This window comes from Phymastichus coffea, unplaced genomic scaffold (assembly GCF_024137745.1).
Source record: "Phymastichus coffea isolate CEN01 unplaced genomic scaffold, Cenicafe_Pcof_1.1 PCOF00019, whole genome shotgun sequence".
NCBI lineage: Eukaryota > Metazoa > Arthropoda > Insecta > Hymenoptera > Eulophidae > Phymastichus > Phymastichus coffea.
In genome coordinates this window covers 2,667,460-2,689,361 of record NW_026706830.1, presented here as the reverse complement: position 1 = coordinate 2,689,361, position 21,902 = coordinate 2,667,460, and the positions used below count along the sequence as shown (strand labels likewise).

The following is a 21,902-nucleotide window of genomic DNA, read 5'->3' as shown; positions in this document are numbered from 1 at the left end:
CTTTGTTGCAAGTTGATAATCACGATGACACCATGCCTGATTGCGAGGGCTGGGAGCGTAGTCGGCGGCCACAGTGGGTGGAATCTCCACCGCAGCGCGGGAGCAGACGGTACGTAGATCAGATCGGACCTGTCAGAAGTGTCGTGCGTCGATTATTTCAATCGAGGTCGCCAACTCCTCAAAATACCCCCGCAGGGCCATTCACATCTGGGATCATCTCAGATGTACTGTGCGATCTCGTTATCGCGGGGAAAAAAAGACTGTCGCTCATGGATGACGCAGTCGATAGCGCACTACGCTAGAAAATAGAAAAATTTTTCCCCGCAGATAACGAAGAACACGACGATGACGATAACAATGACAATGACGATAACTGAGCATATACTTAATATTTATATTTATATTTTATGAATTTATATATTAACTGTTCTTTTGTATTTTTGTATTTTTTAAATTTCTTATAATGAATTCCGTTCTATTTTCTTTGTCTCGCCCGATGCACAGTCGTACCGGAATGCACGCGGCGAGATTGAACTAATCAAGTTTTGCTAGTTAACCAAGGAGCAGGAGAGGACAGGTATCAGTCAACCAACTTACTAATAGCAATGACAACAATAGATTAACGTTTCACTCATACATGGACTAGTTTATTTTCTATGTAATCTACAACACGTTTGGGCCGCGCATTTATATACTACGTGCGCGACAGTCTCACGTATCGTCATTTCATTTACAATCGTTCGGTCGAGTTATTCGCTTGCATGCTCGTTTGCCGAGTTTCTTATATTCGCAGGTGTGAGGGGAGAGCTAAGATGTTACGCGCGGTCGCTTATCAGAAATCATAACGCGAAGCTGGCCAGCTTACCTTATGCGATTAGTCGTACTGTCAGGGGAGCAGTTCAATATCGTAGTTCAGCGCGTGGTTCAGGTTACTACTTTTCCGCTTAGATACTAGGCTCTCTCTATCGTCGAGCTGCTTCCGTCGGACGAATTCCGCAACCTCGTGGCTAGCCTCCGATGGCGTTTCGGCTAGCCACTCGAATTCGCAGCAACAAAGAACGATCGGCCGTTTCACGTTCACGCTCCTTGTGGCGTTTACACGCACGCACGTCGTTGCCGGTGCTAAAGGCACTCCTACGTTCGGGCACGCTATTCACTACTTTTGGGTAGCTGCACAACTCTCGCGTTAATGCTCCTGGACTTCTACACGTTATTACCCGTGTCAAAGGTGCTCTCCCACTGATCCTTTTATCTTAGCGAGCGTTCCTTCCCATTTCGGACCGAGTTCCCATTTTCGATTTACCCGGGCCGGTAGGTGTTGCCCTCGCGGGCAGCCGCGCGATCGAGATGGTAGCGCAAACCGGACGTTTACCGTCACAATATATAGTAATTAATGATGAATAATAATATATCTTTTATTTCAGTAAACACACACACACATACACACAAATTAGAATAATGGAATTATTATTCGTTAAATATATTAGCGCATTAAAATGAGTTAATAATATATACACGATAAGAACTGTCCGGGGTACTAGTGGCAGTAGCTCTAGCGGTAGAGCATCGGCCTGCGGATCCAGAGGCCGCGATCTGTCCGTTCTTTTTTCTTCCATAAAAATTTACCTTATTACATATAAAAAAATTTAACACAGACACACACCCATACACACGATGAACGGAAAGTATGCAAACGCACTGGCATAATCTTAGTAAGGAGGAGAAGGGAGATGCATACCTCAGGGAATCAGCTCAATGAGCTGATACACCCCTAAGCTAAGGCCTCTCTTGTTTAGCTACTGGTTTAGCTAAGATCTTCTTTTTCTCTCAACTTCTTTGATTCTTGAATAGCGTGAAATGAACAGCCTGTAATTTTTTAAACTTTATGAACATTCCAAGATTCAAGGACAAGCGTTAAAATACTTAATTTTTCTCTGTAACTCGAAACTTTGGCAAATTTTTTTTTTATTTATTATACGGAATATAATCTTTTATAAATATAAATAATAATACATAATAATATAATTAAAAAAAATACAAAGTAAATACAAAAATATGGTAACAACTCAACTAGAAGTAAAAAATTAACAGATTAATAACATAGTTATAAAATTTAATTAGATATAAAGTATAAAATATAAAAAAAACATTAAACTAGCAGTGAATAATTACGATGGAGAAGAAAAATAGCAGTCAATTAAACGGGCATTAGCTATCGGAATTGAAAGATGTCTGACTTAACAGCTCTTTTACATAATCTAACACTAATACAGTGGATATCGATTGGAGCCGACAAATTAGTAACAATAATACAGGACCAATCAATAACAGAAACATGATTAAGATTGCCTTTACGAGGACGGATGTAGAAAGTATGTTGACAAGCTCGAAGGATACGAGGTGGAACAGCATACAAGATGCGATCGTGAAGAAAGCATGAATCAATGAGATTGTGACCCAGTTTATGCATAAACAATGCTGACTAATATTTAATAAAAGATGTAACAGAGCAAATATTGAATTTTTTAGCTACCTCCGAAAAGTCATGAGAATACACGTCCATACGTTGACTAAATTTGTTAGCGAGAAAACGCAAAAAAACGATGCTGCAAAATCTCTAGTGCGTTAGAAGAGTAATCATACTGAGGAGCCTATATTATAAATGCATATGTGAGCTTCCACCGCACAAGAGCACAATACAGAGTAACATAGTGTCTGATTGACTGAAAGAACGGCATTGTCTAAATATCGTTGCGAGAGCTTGCAAAGCCGACATGCAAGATTGGCTTACATGAGAACCAAAGTTAAGACTGGTGTCAAACACCACACCCAAGTCCCTGAACTCAGCAACTTTGTTTACTATATACGAACCAAAAAAATAATAATATTCGACTGGTATCATGCTGCGTGAAAAAGATAAAATTGTACGATTATTAATATTCAACGATAGGCCATTCACTTTACACCAATCATGGAACCTTTGAAGGTCGGCTTGCAACTCCATTGCATAGCTGAAAGTGGATACTAACCTAAACAACTTCGCATCATCCGCGTAAAAAGAGATTTTAGAGGATTTTATGATGAATAAGCGTCATTAATAAAAATGATAAATAATAATGAACCCAGGTGAGAGCCCTGCGGCATACCAAATCCTACTATGTACTCAGCTGATACTAATTGCTGCAGCTTTACTGAGTACACACGACTAGAGAGATAAGAATTACACCATGCGAGCGATACACTATTGACACCATAATACAAGAGTTTAGATTTCAGCAAGATATGGTTAACGCAACCAAATGTATTGCTGAGATCAGTATATATCGTGTCCATCTGGGCATCCATCTGAAATACATCCGTGACATACTCAAAAAACACAGCCAGGTTAGTAATAGTTGAGCGATTAGGAAAAAACCCATGCTGAGAAGTATTTATGGAATGCAGAAGAAAAGATGACAGTTTCAATGTTACCAAAATATTAAACAACTTAGAAAGGACATTAAGCTTAGATATCGGACGATAGCTTTCAATGTTACTTTTATCATCACGTTTTTTATAAACAGAAATAATATATGCTTGCTTCCAACAAGAGGAAAAGATGTCCGTACGAAGGGATAGGTTAAATATAAAAAATATTGGTTCCAACAGATTATCTAAGCAGTTTACAATGAATGCAGAAGGGACACCATCTAGATCAGGACTAAACAAAGGTATAATTTAAGACAGCCCCTGCTTAACCTCATCAATGGTAAAAATCAGACGAGAGAGCGAGAAGCTATCATACGCCACATCGGAGAAGTCATTAAAGCTAGAAGTGACATTATATACGGAAGATAAGCGCCTAGCAAATAGGTTAGCTAAATCCTGACCATTGCTAGCTGTGTAATTATTTAAAAACATGGTATCTGGAAAATGGCTACGACCACTTTTTTGACTGGAAATTTCCAAAATATACCTAGGTCAGACAATAAAAACTACTCCATTGACTTTATATTAATACAGTTTATGATCACATGAAGTCAACCGCTTACAAGTCGCTCTAACCGATCTAAATTCTGTCAAAGACTGACCACATCCTGTTGTCTTGAATTCAAGGTGATTCTTTTTCTTCTCAAAAATAGTGTCTCTCAATTCACTTGATATCTATGACGGAAAAGAGGGAGAAAATGACTTGACCATCGGCGTATTGCAGCTGATTATTTCGAAAAATTTTATTTTAAAAATTCTTTACAACTACGTCGATGGATGACCGATCGCTGAATACTAAATTCCAATCTAAGTTAAACAATGTACTATTTATGACCTGATAGTTTTTTTAATGTTGAATGAAATAGGATAGCTGTATAATAAAGTAGAGAACGATAGAGCAATAAAATGCTGAATGTCAACTATATGTAGCCTATGAAATCTCTCGGAGCGTGCTAGTAGATCCAGCGGTGAACAAGACAAAGCCTTATAGTTGCAAAATGCCAGAGCTATGCTATTATCAGAACTATTAGCTGACAGCGCCACTTGAGAAAACTGAAGAGAATTCATACAGCTCTCAAGACGACACGCCGATAAACGTATTGCAGAACTTGCGACTGTACCATCAATGTGAAGGAGACCATCAATCCCGGACCATTTACAATATGGAAGGTTGAAGTCACCTATTACAAGTAACGGTGCTGTACAATATAGCTGTGAGAGGTCTTGCAAGGTTTCACAGTAGTCATCCAGAGAAGATGAGAAAATAGTAGGAGACAGAGACGATATCGGTGGCAAATAAGCAACAGAAAGAAGAAAAGTAGATCCAAGGTCAATCTTGAGAGTCATATACTGCAAATTATAGTTACAAATATGTATAGTATTGTATGTATGTGCTTTCTATCCAAATCAGCATATCTTCGCCTCTAGTTTTACGTGTCATAATCGAGGATCGATCACTCCTAACAAAGGTGTACCCAGGAATCTGCAAATCCTTATCATCAACTGTACCATCAAGCCATGATTCTGTCAATATAATTATGTTGAATTTATGAGTGTTAGTTGGAATATTACGAATAAATAAAGAAATTTTAGACTTAATACTGCAAATATTTTGTTAGTAAACAGATATATTGAAAGGTGAATTGACTGCATTTAAACGATTTTTGAAGACACTATCTTCGGTATGCCATTAATATGCTTGATTTTAAGCGACGTTTCACCAGCCTGAGAACGAACATTCAGCTCCGTGATAGTATCACGCATCAGCTGCTTCGCCGACTTATCAAGACTAAATTTAACCGCCAGAAAATCCTCAAATAAACTCGACGCATGTCTAAAAATCCAGTAAGCATCATCATGAGAACGCAAAATGACTATCAATGGTCTAATACTATCACCAGTCCGCTTGCCAATACGGAGCATAGTTATTTTAGCTGTATCAAATTCCACTCCCACGAGAAGTGATGCCAAATCAAGGAACGCTTCAAAAAATTGTAGATTATACAATTGCGCTCTCTCCTTCACTGGTCGTTGAGCTCTGCAAAAGTATCATCATCGATTCGCGAAAGAAGATTACTAATATCAGACTTAATTGAAATAAGTCTGCCCTCCAAATCATCAACACGAATGGTCTGCTCTGCTATGGCCAAATGTATTGAACTTATCTGTCCAGATAATGTATTAGTGGCAGTAACCAATTCACATTGCAAAGCTGAAATCGTCTAGTCGTACTATCAGATCGAGCAAGAATAGTTTAGTTTAGTTTTTCAAGCATTTGACCTTAAGTTGACCTTCTCAAGGCCATGAAAAAAAATTAAAAAATATCTTTGTGGACGTAAAATTTCCCGCTCTTTTCGAATCCGATGTAAAAAATAGGGGTTCCCATTTAAAAAAAACAATTCGACCTTCAAATGACCTTGAAAACGATGTTCAAAGTCAAAACTAATTATACAGATAGATGGCCCCCTTTGTCGTAAACAACTTTCATCTGAAACATTTTTCACAAAAACACGAATTTTCGATTTTAAAATGGCTGTACGGATGGTCTGGAACACCCGGTATAATTATGGAGAATTAAGATTGTGAAACACGTTAACCTCGAATTTTTATCGAAATTCGACGGGTAGTCGAGGTTTCTTTGTAGTTATAATTATGAGGAAGCGGATAAGTCAGTAAGTTCGGTGGCAGCGCCGATGCGCGGTCAAGTAGGCATCGCAGTCGTAGGGCCTGTGAGCGTCCACTGTTATCGCTCACTGTGTCGCATCTAATGATCGCCCGATAAATTTAAAAACGGATTTTTAAAGAAAGAACGTCAAAGAATTCCATAAAAAAAGAATTTTTGAGATGAAAATAGCATTTTTTGAGATATGGCCATTCGTTTAAAACAAATGATAATAAGTTTTGGAAATACTAAAGTACTGTTCGCTTAATATCTTCAAAGTACACCTTCACGTGTAATTCAAATCAAAATTCGTTTTGCTAACTTAAATAGTTACGGAGATATAAATTTTTGAAAATTTTTCGTCAAAAATCTTCAATTATTTATAACTTTTAATATAATTATTATAATGATATAATAATCCATACTGAGGTAACCTACCATATAGGCATCATTTAGACCAAGTTTCAAGAAAGTTCGAAACTTACTTCTGATAATAAGCTGATCATCATAATCTCAAATTCGCCTAGTATATAGTTTACAAACTATCAAAAAATTAGACAGGCCAATATCTAAAAAAGTCAAGAATCACGATAGTATATTTTCGATACTCCGTGCGCAAAGTGCGCCTTTCCCGCACGCTCGGCAGAAAACGTGCGTTGAAAATTGCACTTTCCATAAGTCGTAAAAAAAAATACGGTACAGCACATGTTCGGGAAAAAGTTTTTCGTCCCGTGTACCTTTCCACCCTCGCTTCGCTCGGGCGTAAATGCCACACGTGATGAGAATCTACTTTCCCGCATTTGTATCGTAATGTACTATTCCGAAGGTATTCGATGCACGGGATCGGAAATTGGCCTCAGAATTGATACATCGGGTCAGGATCTAGAAATATCCTAACTAAAAGTGCAAAAAACATAATATTTTGCTATATTCAAAATTATACAACACTGTAAATAATTTTTTTTTCAAAACCAAGTAGAACTATAACAAAACAGCACTTTTGCCTATTAATATGAATTTTTCTGATTAGAGACATCTTTTTTTTCAGCAAAATATCATCGATTATTGTTAAGTATTTTAGCAGTTTCGCAACAATATTATAATTATAGGTTACAGAAGTTGGTTTAAGGCAACTGAAGATGGGGGGTCTGGAGTTATACTATAGTTGTTTGCTGGTAGTGAAATGAGAAGACAGGTTGATCGAAATGGCACTTTATTTCTTCTTCTTGAGCGAAATCTTACAGGGGAGTTTGCAACTTGGGCATGACCGACATTTGTACAAGCGCTTAGGTAGAGACACAAAGGACTACTAACAAAGGTAGACGCGGCCAAAAGGTGGCGGGCGCGGCGTAGTGGGGTTTCCCCCCCCTTCTCGTCCCTTTTCCTTCTCGAGAAAGCGCCCTCACTGGTCACTTGCATCAAACAGTAGTCACAGGTTACAGGAGTTAAAAGCAATTGGTGTTGAAGGGTTTGTGGTTATTCCGTTACAGATTGAAAGGGGTTAAAGATTATGGAGTATCCTAGATACATAAGTATTGAACGATTTTTCAATGTTGTGTTGCAATACTACTGAAGTATTCAACTTCCATAAATGGTATATCGATAAATAAAAAGATCACTATAATTTAAAAAAAATGGGGTTTGAAAAGTGTTGCTTTGTGATGATATTACTGGTTATAAAAAAATTATACACAATGTTACATGATCTTGAACAAAGTAAAATGATTTTCGTACTTTTAGATTAAGATATCTCAAAAATCTTATAAGATAGATCAATTCCGATGCTAGATTCGGATTCAGCGCATCGAATACCTTCGTAAATGTTATCATGTTTCTGAGTTTCTTCAATTTTGAAATTTTGTCGGCCTGTTATTCATGATTCTTCTTTCTCTTAAAGAAACTCTCCAAAAATGCAGTTAACATAGTTTTTCCCTTATTTAGATTTATATTCTCTTTCAAGAATCAATTTGTTTATTATTATTTCAAAAAATCCTTCTTTTGATCTCTTACTCTTTCTTTTTATATTATTTTCGTAAAAATTCAAATTTTTTCTCCCACAGTATAGGTATTCTCTATATATGATAGAAACATATGATAGAAACATGATAAAAGCCGACATTGCCAGTACAATGCACATAAAACGCATTTATCTAAGGAATCTTGTTTATAATAATACAGTTAACAATATAAGCAAATCTTACTGCCTAATAAAAACTATCATTTTAGGATTAACTGTGTAAATTTCATTGGCCATATTCAGACCCATGATTGTGTTAATTATTATAATTTTAGACAATTTTCGCATAGTCTATACCTTCAAGTATAATAAAACAATTGTAGAATACTTGCATCAGAATGATTGTTCTTTCATAGCTAAGCAGTAGAAAAAAAATGGAACGAATCTATTCACTTTTTATATAAAAAATAAATAGATATAATAAATGATTTAGTATTATAACGATGGTTAACCTAATAAAATAATATTGTAATTTATAGCAATGCAAAAGTGAAATGCAATGATCACACTAAGATCGCGATGTTTTCAGCTGTAATAAATCTGGATCTAATAAAGTATTGTCATCATTTTCCGATAATTTATTTACACCGCTGATTACGAGAGAAGACGTTCCACTACTAAATGGTGAGAAGCCTGTCCATTCCATGCCAAGATATACAGATGACGGACTTGCAAGTGATGATTCTAATAGCAGATGGTCTGTCTGAGAATGTTGATGTTGCTGCTGTTGCATAGTTTGACAATCTACTGCAAGATGAGGATTACTTTTACACTGCTTTTCCTGTTTGCGCCACTTGGCTCGTCTGTTTTGGAACCATACCTACGAAAAAATTGTTTTCTATTAATGGCGTTACTTAATATTGACTTAATAACATCTGCATGAAAACGAACTGCCACCAGCAGGTAGCTAATCTGATAATTGAGTATAGTAATTTAAATGTAAGTAAAATATGTAAAGAAATAAAGGGAACGTAGAATAGACAAGAAAAATAAGAGAGATGGCAAGGGAGACAGAAGATACGGAAACGACAATGTTCAAAGCGTAATATATCTCTATTGTTTAAAGAATGAGTGTTGATTTAGGTATGAGACCGAAATTCGTTACGATGCAAGTACCGCGCTACAATATTGTCAAAATAATATTTACATATACCGGTAGGTGCAGACATATACTTAAGAGGGTCGTTCTATCGACTTTTCAGAGAAATTTTTTAAAATTAAATTTTTATAGTTTGACTTTTATATATGCTTATGTAAGCAAAGTTATATGAGAATAGAAGGCCATTAATATACAGAAAAAATTTAATGACTATTTAGTAAATTATTTTGTAGTTGCAAGCAAGTCAAAACTGTAATTTAACAATTTTTATTTTGTCAAAATTACATGTATCAACTTAGTAGATAAGCAATGTATGTTCTGGGACACAAAGAAGCCGACAAATGATGTATAAGGGATATGTGTATGTCCTGGGACATATAGAGGCCATCCAATCAAGGTGTTGCGGTATCACACTACCACGACATCTTTCTGTGTTATCGCGATAAGGTGAGACCGCATGCTGCGTGTCTAAAACGCATTTAATGTACCTTTGACACCTCCCGCTGAGTGTCTAAAAGGTAATGGATATATCTTTTCCATTGAAGATGTGTCGCCAATGCATAAAGGATATGTGTATGTCCAGGGATAGAAAGAGACCGCCCGATGAAGGTGTTGAGTTTTCGAGATAATTTGACACATGTTTGTCTGCCAGTGGGCCCTTCAACAGAGTGCCCCCCCCCCCATCCACTCACCCACCCACCTACAGAGGTTGTTAAGGTAGGATGCTGTAGAAGTTGGTAGGGTGGTTGGTAAACTATATGCTGCTCTCTCTCTTATTCTATCCCTTTCTCTCGCTCTCCTTCGATAGTAGGGCGCTTAGTAACCTTATGCTGGCTAAGTGTAGACCCTTGGAGACGGGGTAGCATTTCTAGTTTGCTAGGTGCGTACTCCTTATAGTGTGGATGTTCTCTCTCTCTCTCTCTCTCTCGCTCTCGTAGGATTTCTAGCTTCAGGTACGTTGACTAAGCTATAAGTTGGCTAGGTGCATTCCTAATAGTGTAGGTGCTTCTCTCTTTCTAGCATTTGTTACGATTTATTTAAATTTCAAATTAAATAAAATCTTTACCCCACTCTTTCGTAAGACTACCCCCTCTTCAGCCTACACCGCTGAAACCACTGTTGTCAGCGCCACCATAGTGCTTAAAATCCGTGCTCGGCTGGAAAAGCCCGCTTCACTAGCTTTCTTAGCAGTGACAGCCACTACTAGTAGTAGTAGTAGTACGTCGATGAACGTAATGAAACAAGAGTTAGAGATCATTGCCATTTGACGGGTCGATTTAGAGATGCCGCACACGCAACCTGCAATTTAAATTATAAGAATCTTATTTTATAGCAGTCATCTTCCATAACCTTACTAGATGTGATTCTCATTTTATTATAAAAAAAATAGCTACTGGCTCTGATCTTAAAGGAATTGTGACTATTCTAGCTGAAAACAAGGAAAAATATATAGCTTTCACAAAACACATAGACGGTAGTACTATTAATTTTCGATTTATTGATTCGTTTCGTTTTATGCCATCATCTCTCGAAAAACTGTCTTCATACTTAACCAAACTAAACATCGTAGAGCATGAATTCAAGAAAGATGAATATACAAAACACAAATAGAATTGTGGAAGAGAAAAGGCGTTTTTCCATATGAGTATGTTAACAGTTTTGAAAGATTAAAACAGACTCAACTACCACCTATTGAAGATTTTCATAGTTAATTGATAGATAGCAATATCTCTGAAGCTGACTATGAGCATGCACAAAAAGTGGGGAATGCTTTTGACATCATTGATTTAGGACAGTATTCTGATCTATACTTAAAAACTGACGTATTACTCTTCGCCGATATTTTTAAGAATTTTCGTGAAACTTGTATGGATGCGTATCAACTCGACCTAGCACACTATTATATTACTCCTGGATTAATATGAGATGCTATGTTAAAGTGTACAAATATTGAGCTAGAACTTTTAACTGATTTAGACATGATTTTATTCATCCAAAAAGGTATTCGAGGAAGTATTAGTAATAGATATTCAAAATCTAATAATCGATATATGGACTCAGAATACAATGAAAAAGAACTAAGCAAGACTTTGATGTACTTTGATGTTAACAATTTATATGGATGGGCGATGACGCAATCATTACGGTATAAAAACTTTAAGTGGGTCCCTAACATTGATAAGCCTAGTTTTTTCGATGTTTCCGATAATAATGAGGTTGGCTATATATTAGAAGTTGATCTAGAGTATCCAAAAGAGCTATATGACGAACAGAAGGACCTTCTTCTTTGTCCTGAACATAACACACCACCCGGATCAACCCAAAAAAAACTTTTAACAACACTGTATAATGAAGAACCGCATGTCATTCACTATAGAGCGCTAAAGCAGCTATTAAATACGGACTCAAATTAAAAGAAATAAACAGAGCACTACAGTTTAATCAAAAGCCGTGGCTTAAAACTTATGTAGATTTGAATACGAAAAAAAGAAGACGAGCTAAAAATGAGTTTGAAAAGTTATTCTATAAACTCATGGTTAATGCAGTATACGGAAAGACTATCGAGGATGAAAGGAAGCGGAAAGACGTTAAATTAATTAGTGCATGGGGTGGTAGATATAGAACAGAAGCACGGATCGCCCATCCCAACTTTCATAGTAGTTCTATCTTTGATGAAAATTTAGTGGTAATACAGTTATCATAGACTTCTATTAGTAAATATTGAATCGCTTCTCCATACGATCGTAATTGTATTCTTATTGTATTTAAAGATTTTCTAAGATTATTTATTGTAGTCGTAAGCATAGGGACGTTAGCTTCACTAGTTTTTTGCAACGTTCGTAAGTTTACAGCATCATTACTCTCCTGATGATCAGCTATATTAGAAATTCTTTTGTTATCCACGTCGTATTGTCCGTCTTTAGATATTTTATACCCTACACCAGGAGGACCTCGATAACCCTCCTTTTTATTCAATATACGTCCAAACACATCGACACTCATTTGATTACTGAATAATATTTAGGATTCTCTTAATATATATAGCTTGCTTCACGTAATTCTTCAATGATTGAATGAATTTCATTAACATGACTAGAATTACCGGCGGTTTGTTCGGCGATAAAAAATCTCAATTGATCAATGAGCTCGTTTGGATCATCCCGATATACATAATCAAATAATATTCCTTTTCTTGATATTTTATAGTTAGGAAAAAGACCTCTTTCATCAATAGTCAATTTTCGCTTCTTAAACGTAACATACTATCTTGATGTCCTTATAATTTTTTAAATGCTAAATTTTGTAATGATGGAAAGAAGGGAAATAGTGAGAAATGGAAATTCACTTAATTTTAATTATATTCAGCAACGTTTCCTCAGCACATTTGCTGACCTTTTCAGGCTTTATTAATACAAAAACAACAAATTATTAACAATAGAGTTGTAAAAGTAATTTTAATGGTATATAATTATATGTATATGTGTATACCTGATTTCTCTCGTAGTCAAATTATTATAGGCTAAAATGAATAGCTCGTAGCACAGTCAAGTTACAATAAAGTGAGAAATCAAGTATTTCGACCCATATACATACACTTCATCCATTATCCCTTCCTCATCGATCTCAATAAAGGCTTATAAATGTGACTAAGATATTGTATATCCTCTTTTCTATTTAACGTGTTTTTATGTAAGCCAATGTGTGACATTTCGGATATTCTCTGTTTCTTATAATTCTTTTCATAAACCAATATCTTTTTTCCAGTCAAATTCGTGTGAGGACGTTCTTCTATGTGTAGCTACTACTGTATCTGAATCAATGTTTTTTTGTGTTCGTTTGATCTAATTTTTATTCCCTTTTTTGCATTTATTGATCCGTTTTTGTATATGTTTTGTGATTGTCGGAATTTTGGATCGAAGTGAATTAATTAAACACTAGCTTTAGGTTAAAATAGAAAATACAAAGTTATTTTATTTTAAAAGTCTATTACAATAGTTATACTCTAATGATGTTCTAATAATAATGATAATAGTAATCCTCTAATTATTGCGACAGCTCTAACACCAAAGGCGCTCACTGTTGGAATGCCGCGCTAGTTTCCGCGGCGGTTGAACTCAGCGAAGTTGGCGTGGTATGCGTGCGCGCACATGCGCACAAGAAGCTTAACACTCCCTCCCTTGTGTGCATATGTGCGCAATCACGAGCAGTTTAGTTAGACCCGTTGGTTTCCGCACCTGTAAATAATTAAAAAAAAAATTATCTCGAGCATATTTAATGATTAAATATATTATCTCTAAGAGCTCTAAAAGAATCGAAAGGAAGAGGCTTTGTAAATATATCTGCTAAGTTTTCTTTGGATGGTACCCAAATCAATTTAACTTTTCTTTCAGTTACGCACTGCTTAATATAATCTCCATGTACTTTAGATAACTTATTTTTAATTCCTGTTTTCCCTCTATTCTCTAAGTTAATAATAATTTCATCAATAGAATCATCAAAGTTCTTTAATTTATGATTTCCTTCCTTTTGTGTACAGCTGATTGAGGATTTATTATCGCATCTTATAATTATAGGATACATAGTTATTCCTAACATGTCTTTAAGAGCTTTATCAAATGAAATCATTTCCTGACAAGTTTCGCTCATTGCGTAATATTCCGCATGACAGGTCGAGAGGTTGATTACACTTTGTTTGTGACTTCTCGACATAATGGAGTCTCCGAATAATCGAACAACCATTCCACTTGTCGAGGATGAGTCTGCATTGTCTCTAAAGCTTGCATCTGTAAATATTTCTAAGTTTTCAGTAACATCTCTATATGTTAGTCCTAGATCAGAACTTCCTCTAAGATATCTCATGATCCTTTTTACATCGATCCAATCTTCTATAGTGGGGTTCGATTGTTTTCTGGCTAATAAATTTACAGCAAATGCAATGTCTGGTCTTGTGACATTAGCAAGATACATTAAGCTACCTATAGCTTCTCTATAAGGAACCTCTGGTTTTCCAAGTTTTTCCGCTTTCTCTATATTCTTATCATTTCTGACTTTGACTTGTCTAGTTATCACAGGTGTATTTTGTGGTTTACTTTCATCCATTTTAAATCTCTCTAGTATCTTTTCTGTATATTTGCTTTGGCTCAGCATTATTTCTTTAGCTTTTCTATCCCTAGTGATTTGAATACTTAAATATTCTTTACGTTCTCCTAATTCTTTCATTTTAAACACTGAGCTTAAGTGTCTTTTGATTTCATTAATCTTACCAGAGTTATTTCCTGCTAGAAATATATCATCTACATATAGAATAAACAAGATTATTATGCCATTCTTTCTGTATGTAAATAAACAGGGCTCATTTATATCTCTTTGTAAGCCTAATTTTTCTACTTTTGTTGAGAACCTCTGATTCCATTTCTTACGACTAATCTTCAATCCATATATAGCCTTATGTAGTTTACAAACTTTATTTTCTTTCGTGTATTTATTTACTATTACTCCATCAGGTATTTCTAGATATATTTCTTCCTCTAGTTCGCCGTTTAGGAATGCAGTTTTCACATCCAACTAACAGACTTCAAGATCTAATTTATTGATTATAGCAAATGCAGCTCTGATTATAGAAAGTCTAGATACAGGTGCATAAGTTTCTCTAATTTCGTACTCATTAATATCTTTAAATCCTCTAACTACTAATCTAGCTTTGAAGGTTATTTTTCCATCTGAATCAATTTTTCTTTTGAGTACCCACCTGCTATCTATTATGTTGGCTTTATTGCCTTTCTGAGTTACTGTATGTCTATCTACTATACTCCATACGTTGTTTTCGTGCATGGACTCTAATTCATCGTTTATTGCTTTAGTCCAGCTCATTTTATCTTCTGTTTCCATAGCTTCTCTATAATTGGTTGGGTCTGAGTTTAGGGTAGCCATTAAACAAAAACCTTTTTCATCTTCTCCCAAAACTTCAATTTCATTACATCGGGTCAAGAACGCGAAACTATTATCTACCAAGTTAGCCTTTCCTTCAGCCATCGCTTTATAATCTCGTTTTATTTTACTAACGCGCTTAGGTTGTACTCTAGATTGATTCTCTGTTTCTTTATTTTTTTCTGATTTTCTTTTACTAATTTTAATTTTCTTTGTATTGTTTTCTGTAGGCTCTAATTCAGTTAATTTATCTGGTTTTTCAGAACTATCTGTATCGAATACATAAAATTCCCTTTATGGCCTTTTCCGATAATTTGGTTTCAGACAATGGTTTCTTTGCATAAGCTATGCATCCAAAGCGTCTGATCTTTTCTAAATGGCTTTTCTTGTTAGGGGATATTATATTTAAGGGAGTTTTGTACTCTATGGACGAATTTGGAGTTCTGTTATACACATCTACAGCTACTTCCAGGGCTAAGTTCCATAACGATTTTGATAATCCAGAATCTATCATTAGAGATCTTAGTTTTTCTAATATTGTTCTGTTGAATCTTTCAGCTGTACCATTATAAGGTGGTGTGTATGGATTAGAGAAATTTGACTCTAAATTTTCTCGTTTCATAACATCTAAAAATTCTCCTCCTGTAAATTCTCTGGCGTTATCTGCTCTTACATAGCAAGCTCTAAGATTCTTCCCAACTAAGTTTCTCATTGTGTTTAAATAGTTTTCTAAACAATCCCCTGCTTCGGATTTGTTGACAATAGCATATGTTTTGGCAAATTTCGAGAAGTCATCCACAAAGACTATTATGTCTCTTTTCCTACCAGGATAAGTAATTGTATTGAAGGGACCTATTATATTAGTATGAGTTAGTTGAAGTGGATGATCGGCTCTAGTTCTAACTTCTTTAAATGGTTGTTTGCTCATTTTGGACATTATACAAACTTCGCAGTTTTTGATGTTTTCATTGAATTTGACATTACTAAGTTCTTTATTTGTCTTTTGTAACTTTATTAAATAGTCATATGATGGGTGTCCCAATCTTACATGCCACAGCATCCCTTCATCTAACTCCTCTGAGTATCTTTTCTCGAGTTCGAATGATGTAAATAAATCATCCATTGGTTTTTCGTTTTTAAGGTCATCTAGTGAGTAGTTTTCAAAGTCTCTGTATTGGCTAAGTATAGGTATAGATTCATTCGTAATAATCTCCCTCCCAATCTCTAAGTCTATATTTTTACTGTTTTCTATCTCTATTTTTTGTGAGTCTTTTGAAAAATCTTCTAATGTTATTAATCGTACAAGAATATTTATTGTATGTTTGTTTGTCCGGGTTCTCGATTCTGTTCTTTACTTCTAATTGTATTAGCCAGTTTAGTTTCTTATAGTACCCGGTAAGAAATATAGATCCATCATTTTTATCAAATATTTTTAAGTTTTTGTCATCTAAGTATATACTAAATCCGGCGTCGACAAATTTTCTAAGGGACATTAGGTTTTCGGATATATCAGGGGCAGCTAGAACGTTAGATAGTCTAATGGTATGACCTTCTTTATTTAAACTTTTAAGGTATAGATCTCCTTTTCCATCTATCTCGATATCAGCCGATTTATTTTTGTTCGCACTCTTAATATAAGTTCCTGAGCTTCTCTTAAAATTTCGCAAGATGAACACTTTATTTGTAATATGTTCCGTCGCTCCGGAATCTAATAAGAAGGTTATCTAATTGTTTACTCTATCAATGTTATTCTTACCTTCAGTATATGCGACTGCAGCGTTCGCCAGTTTTTGTTTCTTTTTGTCTCCGCTTGGGTAATAAGTTCTGCTTGCGCCCCGTTTACCTACTCTACCATTGTTGCGACCTCTAGAGTTTCGATTTTTGTTATCTCTATTGTTTTCGCAATAACCTTTGCCTCTTTTGTTATTACCATTACCTCTATTGAAATTTCCCCTGTTACCTCCATATGTACCTTTTTCTTTAGATTCTTTCAGCTCTCTATTATTATTTTCATTGGCAACGTACCTTCCACCTCGGTTGGATCCATCTCCACGAGGGCAGGTTCTGCCCGTGTGGTGCGCGAAGTCTCTGCAAATGTAGCAGAACCACAACCCATACTGGATCAGCGGGCAAGAGTCCGAGATGTGATCAACATTGTGTCGATCACATCTGAAGCACTTGCCCCCACCGCTGGGACCAGTACCGGCTGCGGCCGGTATTGGCCGAGGCTCCCTCCGAGACGCCAGAGCTCCTTAAGTCAGCTTCCAGCTGTCGAATGAAATTTTTCATCTCTTCTATATTCATTCCTCTGCCTTTTGTTTGTTTAGTGATTATTTCCATTTCTCTAATTCGCGGGTACGTGTCTTTCACAGCTTTCATAAAGGCAGACGTTTTCTCTGCGTCAGTGAGAGGAATGGCTGTATCATAGAATTCATACTCTCTAATAATGGAGTCAAATTTATCCAAAAATACCGAGGCTTCATCTTTCTTATTGATCTTAATGCTGTACAGCTCTTCCCTCACTTTACCATCATCTGTGTTTGCCTCTATTCTTCTGTGTTCTCTAATCTTTGCTAATATTTCTTTGGGGTCATTAATATTGACAATTATCTTGTGATAGTTCTCATCTAGATGATTGATTATAATATCTCTAACCAGTCTATTTCTTTTATCAATTTCATCAATATTAAAAATTCTTTTAGGTCTAGTGTTTGAATCTATCACATCTAATAATTCTTTTGCTGATAGTTCTGAGTTTAACCGATCTAACCATACATTGACATTAGCTTTTGACGTGAGGGTATAATCCCTTTTGAAGGATGTTTTAGACGTAGAATTAGTGCTCTCTATTGTTTTAGCTAATGCACCAAAGGTTTGATTTAATTGACTGCTAATGTCGCTGGTAAGATTATTTTGGTTAACCTCAGTATATGTAATATCAGGGTTAATATCGTTTTCTCTAGCAGTTATATCAGGGGCTCTAGTGTTATTGGAGGTTGTGTTGTTTTCGGGGTCTAAAATTCTGGCCATGGCGAATGGATGATTTCCACCGTTTTGAAGTGGCGAAGAGGTTATCGCGCTAGTGTCAGTGTTTGCATTTTTATAGTTCGACCCTACCTCGAGTCTCCTTATCTCGAGTCGCTTTGATTCGAGAGAAGCATCCAGGATTATCCTGGCTTGTCTGATTGCCTCATTTATTTGGGGCCACGCTTTGACCTGAAGCTCCGCCACTTTCTCCGCAGACTCCATTATGTGTTCGAGACGGGTGGTGTAAGCGGTGTTCAGATCTTCCCTGGGTGGTGCGTTCACTGCACCAGTTCTCTGGGGAGGCCTGAGGGGCACTATCATGAGAGGGTTTCTTGCCCTCGCATTGTTGGTAGCCGTGTGTCGATTGGGGCCTAAAGGCACGACGAATTCGGGGCCCCGGTCGTCCGTAGCGGTATCGAGTGCGGATGCCGCGACACTTGATATAGTGGTGTCGCTGGCCATAGTTGAAGGTGCTAAGGAACAATATGCCCATATAAACATTCGGTGCTTAACTCTGATTTGTTAAAGAAAAACTCTGATTAATCGCGGATCCGCACTCTATTTCTCCATGATTGTTCGATAGCTGTTCTAAAACTCTAAACATATAGTATTTGTTAAATTTCATATACCTGTATCATCTGCCCCTCATTCTTGATCGACGACACGGTCCCCCTCCATTGCCGCCCCCATCTCCCGATTAGCCTCGCTGTTCATCTGAAATAAAATGACCGAATGTTTCGTCTAATTGTTTGTAAAAAGCTGGCTATCAATAGGTTTCTTCCTTATATCTGTCAGGTACATCCAACAGATACAATCCGAAAGCCGACAATTAGTTATCTGATCAGCTGATACTACTCCCGTGATCCCTCCTTTTCTAATGGCCATACATGACGCAAATTACTGGGGAGAGGCGATCGCTCACGTTTGCAACATCAAACCAATCATCCAACCAACTGTCAAAGTCGCGAGAGGTGTTGACTGTACTTAGCGCAATAACCTCGACTTTATCAGGAGATATTAAAAAGTATATATGTATAATTTTTAGTTTAGACTCTAGGTATCTCTAAAAAATATATCGTTCTGCTAAAAGATTTAACTAGATTCATAATTATAATTATATGTACATATATGTTTATATTATTATTATATATATTAATGTTATGTTTAGAAGTATAGATATTGAGTTTATATATATTTCATTATTTAGTATCCCTTTTATTTTAATTGTAAAGCATGTATGTCATACGTGCAGGCAGTTCCATACCGGGTCACTACTTGGTGTCTGACAAGTCGCTCCAGAATTGTAAGTCTTAGGTTGTGTCACAATTACCGTTGTGAACACACCTTAGTAGTGCGCGCTCTCTATATTTTCTCCTTCCCTTTCTCTAACGTTTCGTTGCGCGCGCACTCTCTCTCTCTCTTTCTATTTGGCGCGTGGGCGGAATGGTATATTTGTCGCGTGCTTTCTTGTTCGCTCACGTTTAGCCGGGTGTAATGTCGTCGAATCCTTTGTTCAACTGTCACACATGACATCGACATTTGATTCACCTATAATTCGCGAAATATGTTGTGTCACTCACGGAATGCATCTAATTTTCATTTTTCTAATCTTAATTAATTGACGTATAATTTTATTCACTTTCTTTATCACTTTATTTCTTAAAAACGAACGCGACAGAAAAACCGCACTTTTCTGTTTATTCTCTAATTATTTTTATTTGTTCGGTAACGCTGACTCACTGTTACTATCTCTAGCTCTATCGTGATTCCGGCAGCTTATATTCTCTTTTTCGTTGCAGTGTTAATTCTATTTTACTATTGTTTCTCTACTTTGTTTTGTTTGTAGAGCTTCCAGCTACTATACAAAGGAGAATGTTTCGTTGTTCTTTGTTGCGAGCTTATGTAGCTTAAGCGAATGATTTTCTTTATTTTGTAACACTTTAATAATTCAATTGACATACCTCTATAAGTTTTATTTGTTGCGCAGCGGAAGCGTTGCAGGGCCGATAACCTGTTGGAATTTTGGATCGAAGTGAATTAATTAAACACTAGCTTTAGGTTAAAATAGAAAATACAAAGTTATTTTATTTTAAAAGTCTATTACAATATTTATACTCTAATGATGTTCTAATAATAATGATAATAGTAATCCTCTAATTATTGCGAGAGCTCTAACACCAAAGGCGCTCACTGTTGGAATGCCGCGCTAGTTTCCGCGGCAGTTGAACTCAGCGAAGGTGGCGTGGTATGCGTGCGCGCACATGTGCACAAGAAGCTTAACAGTGATAAATAAAGATGGATAATTATTCTTTTTCAGGATATTAGTAACTATTTTTAAATTGCTGGAATGAAATTTTTTGTCAGCAAGTAAAAACACTCGGTCAACTAAATTTGAAACTGTATTAACTTTTTGATGAATTGTATGTTCTGAGTTAAAATTCAAAATTCTGTCAGTTTGTGTTGTTTTCCTAAACCAGTCAAATTCTAATTTATTATTATTTCTGATCAATTTTAAGTCAAGAAATGGAATAAAATTATTCATTTCAATTTCAAACGTAAATTGTAGTCTATTATGGTAAAAATTGAACTCGATAACTAAATCAATTTTATCTTTCGGAACGCACATCAAAGTATCATCAACATATCTGTAATAGAAAACAGGATTAATTTGATATTCATTCCGCAACACGCTCAGGCAATGTTTCTCTAAGTCTTCCATCACAATATCAGCCAGTAGAGGAGAGATAGGTAAGATTATCGGGCTTCCAAATATTTGTTTATAATAAATTTTGTTGAATACAAAATATGTGTTATTATATAAAAATTTTATACATTTCCGAATCTCTTCTATTGGAAACTCACAATTTTTAATTTGTTCATAACTTTTGTCCAAACCCTCTAAGACTAAATCACAGAATATGTTTGTGAATAAGGAACTTACATCCAATGATATTAAAACGTGATCATTTGGAATAAAAATATCTTTCTATTTCTGTTTTAACTGTCCACTGTTTAAAATGTGATAGTTATGTTTTTTTTATAACTGTTTTAAGAGCACTATATAAGAATTTTGCTAATTTGTGAGTAGGGCTATTAATTGATGAAATTATTGTACGTAGTAGCACGTTTTCTTTATGAATTTTTGGTAATCCATAGCATTTTGCTATAGATGTGTCCGTTTGAGTCAAATCATTATTATGCCAATATTTTTTCAAAAAACCATTATCATTCCAGTCTTTTCAAATTGTTTTTACGTTTCCTTGTAATTTTTTCAGAGGGTTTGATTTAACTTTGATATAAGTGATATTGTCATCTAATAAAGTATGCATTTTTTCTTAATATTCTTTTTTTGACATGACTACTGTGACATTACCTTTGTCTGCGTTTGTAAACATAATGTCTGGTTACATTTTTAAAAGTTGTTTTGTTGATTTTATTTTTTTGTTAAATTCTTTTTGTTCGATAGATATATGTTTTTTATTTATGTTATTATTAGCACTCTCCATTTTGTTCAGCAAAAAATTTTTTAATCCAATTTTAGAGCCAACCATTTGTAAAAAAATAATCAAACAATCATCTCAGGTGGTTACACACGTGTGTTTCGTTGGTAAATATCCAACCTCATCAGATCTTTATTAAAAAACAAAAAGAGAAAATAGTTACAGATATAAACCAAAACAAATAAAAATCACGCTAACAAA

General features: G+C 35.6%; 1 protein-coding gene across 1 annotated transcript in view; it reads right to left on the bottom strand.

The window, feature by feature from the left end:
* Positions 1–8,576: 8,576 nt before the first annotated feature.
* Positions 8,577–21,902, bottom strand: part of LOC131675327 (paired box protein Pax-6-like) — a 213,815-nt gene continuing 200,489 nt past the window's right edge. The window contains exon 3 of the mRNA XM_058954262.1: positions 8,577–8,967. Coding sequence (XP_058810245.1) covers positions 8,656–8,967 — 312 coding nt within the window. The 3' untranslated portion in view covers positions 8,577–8,655. The remainder of the gene's footprint in view (positions 8,968–21,902) is intronic.